Source organism: Staurois parvus, unplaced genomic scaffold, assembly GCF_062004578.1.
Source record: "Staurois parvus isolate SC_StPar_1 unplaced genomic scaffold, SC_StPar_1.0 ptg000239l, whole genome shotgun sequence".
Lineage (NCBI taxonomy): Eukaryota > Metazoa > Chordata > Amphibia > Anura > Ranidae > Staurois > Staurois parvus.
This window is the reverse complement of record NW_028318035.1, coordinates 2,952,241-2,957,767: the sequence shown is the minus strand read 5'-3', so window position 1 is coordinate 2,957,767 and position 5,527 is coordinate 2,952,241. Positions and strand designations below refer to the sequence as shown.

The 5,527-nt window shown below is 38.2% G+C and overlaps 1 protein-coding gene across 1 annotated transcript; it reads left to right on the top strand.

The window, feature by feature from the left end:
* The first annotated feature begins 640 nt into the window (after positions 1-640).
* On the top strand, positions 641-3,929 carry CDCA4 (cell division cycle associated 4). Its single transcript, XM_089680310.1, has 2 exons — positions 641-862; positions 1,123-3,929. Exon 2 carries the CDS (start codon positions 1,129-1,131, stop codon positions 1,867-1,869), a length of 741 nt encoding a protein of 246 aa, XP_089536436.1. The 5' UTR covers positions 641-862; positions 1,123-1,128; the 3' UTR covers positions 1,870-3,929.
* Positions 3,930-5,527: the final 1,598 nt, after the last annotated feature.

Here is a 5,527-nt window from a genome sequence, read left to right as displayed (position 1 = left end):
GTACATGGAAAACAGCATTTTTTTTCTATTTGCCCCGTTCACACAGCAATGTAGCTGGCAGGTGTGCTGAGCTGGGCTAAAATGCAGACAAGTAACCTTTTACTGCAGTGCACTGGAAGGTATCGCATATCACCGCACACCATGCTGATGCGCACAGATGTTAAGGTGACACTTCAAGGACACTTAAAAGAAAAAGTAAACTATGAGATGCATTGAAGTGCACTGCAAATAAAAACTGACCGCTGCCTGCACGCTAAAACGGAGCACTTGGTGTGTGGGGGCAGTGTGAACGAGCCCTCCGCAAAAAGCTTTGATCGTTTTATGTGCATTTATGTACACCTGCAGTAGTCATTTGCAAAGATTTGGGATACATTTTACATTTAGAACAAAGGTTCATTGGCATTGATAGCGGCTCTCTAAGATTTAGCAAATTGATTTCACTTCTGCTTAATGCAGTCAGCTGAAAGAAAGTGACTGTTGTCTGTTCCACAGCTACATGTTTCTGAAATCTCCTATGTAGCGGAGTCTTCAAAGCATTTCTGCTTTAACTTGGTTATGCTCTGTTTGTGTTTTTCGGACATAGGTTGTCTGTATATTAACTAACTGCTTTATTTTCATTTTTTGTGCAGAGTTAAGACTCTGGTGTTTCCTGATGCCTTGTCATTTAAAAACTTCTCATTTGAGGATCATCCATAGTGCTTAACTGTGCAGTGGATCAAGAATTTCTAAAGCATCATGTATTCTCCAGTGCAGGCTGTAGCTGTCATTGGCCTAGAAATGGACTGTGCCAAAGTTTTATGCCACTTTTCTTTACTGGTACATTACAAACCCGGAGAAAACATTGTAATTGCCTTCTCAAGAGGTATATGTTTGATATATTGGAAATTAAGTGGTTGTGATCACATTAACAGCCTGTGTGTTTAATTTTTCTAGAGTTTTGCAACTCCTTGTTTTTTTATTTTTGTTTGTTTTTTTAATTTTGTTTTGTTTTTGGGCTTTTTTTTTCCTCAAACTTGTCAACTTATCAGTTTTATTTGAGTGTGTTTAATGTCTGTTACACAGTACTTTTTAAATATTTGTTTGCTTTGTGTTTAAACTTTTTTCTTTTTACACCTTTTACAGATTACAATGTTTACTCGAGGAATCAAGAGAAAGTGCCTTGACCATGAAGAAGTTGATGGGTCTTTGGTTGACTTGAAAACTATTCCATCTTACGCCCTTGAGCGCCAGTCACTTTTGGATATGTCTCTAGTGAAACTCCAGCTTTGCCACATGCTGGTAGAACCAAATCTGTGTCGTTCGGTGCTCATTGCCAACACAGTGCGGCAAATACAAGAGGAAATGACGCAAGACGGCAGCTGGCCAGTGTTTCATGACCACAAACCAGATCATCCGGCTCCTTTAGAGCGCCTAGTTTCCACAGATGTTCTCTGCCGGTCCTCCAGAGAGCAGGATGATTCAAAACACATTGAAGATGGTTACATCGCATACAGTGAAGAACTCGAGGTCCAAGAGACCCAGGAGATCTCTGAACTATCAACAGTGCCTTCAGTAAAAGCTTTGCAGAACTCGTCTGGATTCTGGGAGGTTGAGAGTCCCCAGGAAAATAAGGCACACTTTCAGAAGTCTTTAGACCATATTTTTGAATCTTTGGAGAACAGAAACCCAAGCGCCATGGAAGAATTATTTTCAGAAGTTGACACTTCATACTATGATCTTGATACTGTACTAACAGGAATGATGGGAAATTCTAAATTAGGTCATAGTGACATGTTAGACAGCTTGTCCTCTCAGGCAGCTCCACACACTCACTGCAAAGCCGAGATGAATGAGATAGACCATATTGTGGAGATTTTGGTGGAATCTTGAGTTTGTTTTCTTTTAGCGATAAACTTCCACCCTAACATAGTCCCCAATTAGCATGTTACATGAAATCAATATTTTGTTTAATTTTATGGGGCTCTTGAGTATTTTGTAGTGGTAACATGTCATCTGTTTGAAATTGAGCAAACATTTATAGCAAAAACATCTACCATGGTTTGATTTTTCTTTTTTTTTTTTACATAATTTTTCAATATGTTGTGCAACCGCATAATTTGCAATATCACAAACACAGTTGACATGACAACCATGTTTACTGTGGCATGACCTTTTTTTTATATGGTAAACCCAGGATATTTGTCATGTGTAAGGTGCATCCAGTAAATCCTATACAGTGCCTCAGTAAAGGATTTACAACTTGTTGAAAAGCAATAATTTGATTTTTTTTTTAAACGGTTACACACGTGTTCAAAGCAAGCCATACTTTGTAACAAGTATTACTTCCATGCTTAGAAAGGGAAAATGTGTCATGCATATCTTTTGATGTAAAATAATTAGTACTATACTAATCTGCAGTATTTATTTTTATACAGAAGCTGTACAATTTTATAGTACAAGTGTATTATTTAGATACATTTACCTAAATAACACCCGTTTTCCACTTTTCATAATCATGTCCAAAGTACACAATGAGCTTATTCAGTAAGAGCACAGCAACCAATGAGGCTTCACTTTATTTTTTTTTAATCGATTTTTGTGTGTGGAAAATTGAAATTTGGTTGATGGGGTTACTGCACTGTGCACATCCTCTTTGCTACTTGCACTGCATGATTACATCCAACCTTCTAGACTTCCAACTGCAGCCCCCCCCCCCCCCCCCATCCTCCTGGCATCCTCTGTCAGTGGAAGAGCTTCTAATTGTAGTATGACAATAAGATTATCTATGAATGCAAAGAGTGTGCTGTAATATGGCATCCACTCCGATATTAACTTTCAGCAAGTTATAGACTATTGAAAGATATAGTTTTTGTGGGGTTTACTGTATTTTACTGTAGACTGTTACTCTTTGCACTACATAGTTAACACCAAAAGTTGTGATATTTTCACCTTTATTAATGATGGACTAGAACCTTTCATAATAATTTTATGCTTACTGTGTCAGATTTGAATGAAAAAATACATTTTAAATGTATTTGACATTAACAATTTGGCAGTGCAGATTGCTGATCAATTTTAAAGCTATTGGAACATTATCCAATTGTATTGAGCCTCATTTATAATATTTGCCTGATTCAAATTTAGATTCCTGCAATCAGTCTGAACGGGCATCAAATTGTTGCATTTTGAATATTTGAGACCCAATGCATCATTTTCTGATGTATTTGTGGAACTATATCTGTCATCTATGCCTTAAGAATAAGCACAATGACAGCACTTTCCCATGCAGCTATGATGTGCAAATAGCAGACTAGCCATACTTTTTTTTTTTTTTTCTTTTTTTCAGGTTGTCCGTTTTATGTACCTCCTTTTTATATATAGAAGAAATCTCTATATATATTTTTACATTCGTTCTAGAGTGTTTTTTACGCTTAGTGACTAAAGATTTCATATGTATGTGAAGTTACATGTACAGTGTTTTTGTATCTGTTGTTTTCTGTGCCATTGAAATACGATTTTTAGTATGTTGACTCGGAATGCATTCATAAAATTGCCAGTTTGTTGGTTTAAGGCAGAACTCAAAAATAACAAGACCCATAAGAACCTAAAATAACAAGTCCAGATTTAGCTGACATATTCTGCTTCTATCCAGAGATTTGCCCCGCAGTGTTTTTTCCCATCCGTCATTCAACCCTCTGAGCCCAGGTACTCCTGGACAGTGAAAGGAGAAGTGGCACAGTGATATTTGTTGCTCTGTTTTCTCCTATCAGCATGCTTCTTGGCAGCACATGAACAAATTGGCTCCTTGTGCTGCTTCGTCATCTCACACTCTAGCCAAGCTCTGCAGGGACTGTAAGAGGTGGATACTTACAGGTACTTAACACTGTTTGCAATTGAAAAATACATTTAAAGTGATTTTGTAAAGCTTTTTTTTTTTTTTTTTTTTTTTTTTTTTTTTTTAATGAACATGTTGTTATACTTCCTTGCTCTGTGCAGTGGTTTTGTACAGAGCAGTTCGATTTATCCGCCTTCAGTGCCGTATAGGAAGCCACTTCCTGTGTCCACAGACAGTGGGGCTTGGCCCTGTCCACCATCCCACCCCACTCCCTCTTCAGAGTTTGACAGCCAATGGCTCCTGCTGCTATCGATCTGCCCTGTGAGGAGCGACAGAGCAGAGAGCCTCATCTCTCGGGTACAGCACGAGATCGCAATGGGGCTCAGGTAACAAGGGGGTGCTGGGGGGGGACCCCAGTCACAGAAGGTTGTAACCTTCATGCATAGAATGCATGAAGGTTAAAAAAAAAAAAAAAAACCTTTAAGACTTTAAAATCCCTTATAATATTAATTCTGATTTAGAGATGCATTCATTTGTGTCCCTACATCTTCCTGAATTTCAGATTTAGTTGACATTGCTATATCTGGCATGTCCATTATTACAGAATTCTAATTTGTTACCTGACAAGCAGTACAAATGGCCTTTATACTGCAGCCCTTAAAGTGTCTGTTTTAACAAAAGCAGGTGCTGGCAGGTAAGGGCAGACACTGAGAGCTGTCTACACGTACTATCAGCAGATTTAATTTTATGCTTTGCATAAATGCAGGGTTGTGCTGATAAGACAAAGCTTTGGCACTTACTGTCCCTCCCCAGTCCATACCTATAGCCCAGTTTTTAGTTGGGCTGCCTCACAGGAAAATGGGAATTAAGTTTTTTGTTTTTGTTTTTTCTTCCCTTAATGACATTAACTTTATATTGCAAACAGCAATGATGCTTATTAACTCATAACAAGCAGATAGCTTAAAATGCTACTAAATCCACAACAGTAAAATCAGTCTTTATATGCAGTAAAGCATGCTTGTTATACTCACTGTGGAATCTAAGGAGTTAATCTTCCACATTGTGTAAAAACGTGTAAATGTTTGATCCTGTCTTCTCCGATCTTCCCCTTCTTCCAGTGTCTCCTAAATATCTCCTGATAGAACAGAGGCTATGGGGCCAGGCGGCACATGCTCAGTTGAGTGTGTATTGCTAGAGTTCTTTCGGGGGTTTTCTTGGGAGAGTGCATATGATCAGATCTCTCCAGACAGAGCTCAGGGGTCCTGCATTCTCCTACAGGAGAATAAAAACTACAAGTTTTAACCAGTGCTCTGCTGGACACTGATAGAAGTCACAAGACTGCTCTAACTGCTGATGAGAAAAGGTATTTAGCAGTTTATATTTACTACAATAATTGCATTTCCATGTTGTGTGTACTGTGAGACCAGATATAGTGAATGCAGGGTCCTGGGTTTAGTAACACTTTAAGGCAATTTATTGCAATTCTAAAAATGAAAGACTTCCAATTGCTCATAGTAATTTTTTTGCACTTTGGTCTCTGTAGAATTGGCTGGAAAAAGACACATTTTGCTTTTTCATGTGTAAAGTAGAATGTTGTCTTTTGTACGTTAATACAGTTTAATGACCATTGTATGCATACATGGCTGTTTTCTAGGCAGAAACCCAGAGTCTGCCATTGAAGCTGGCCATACGTTATACAATTTTCTTAGGGCC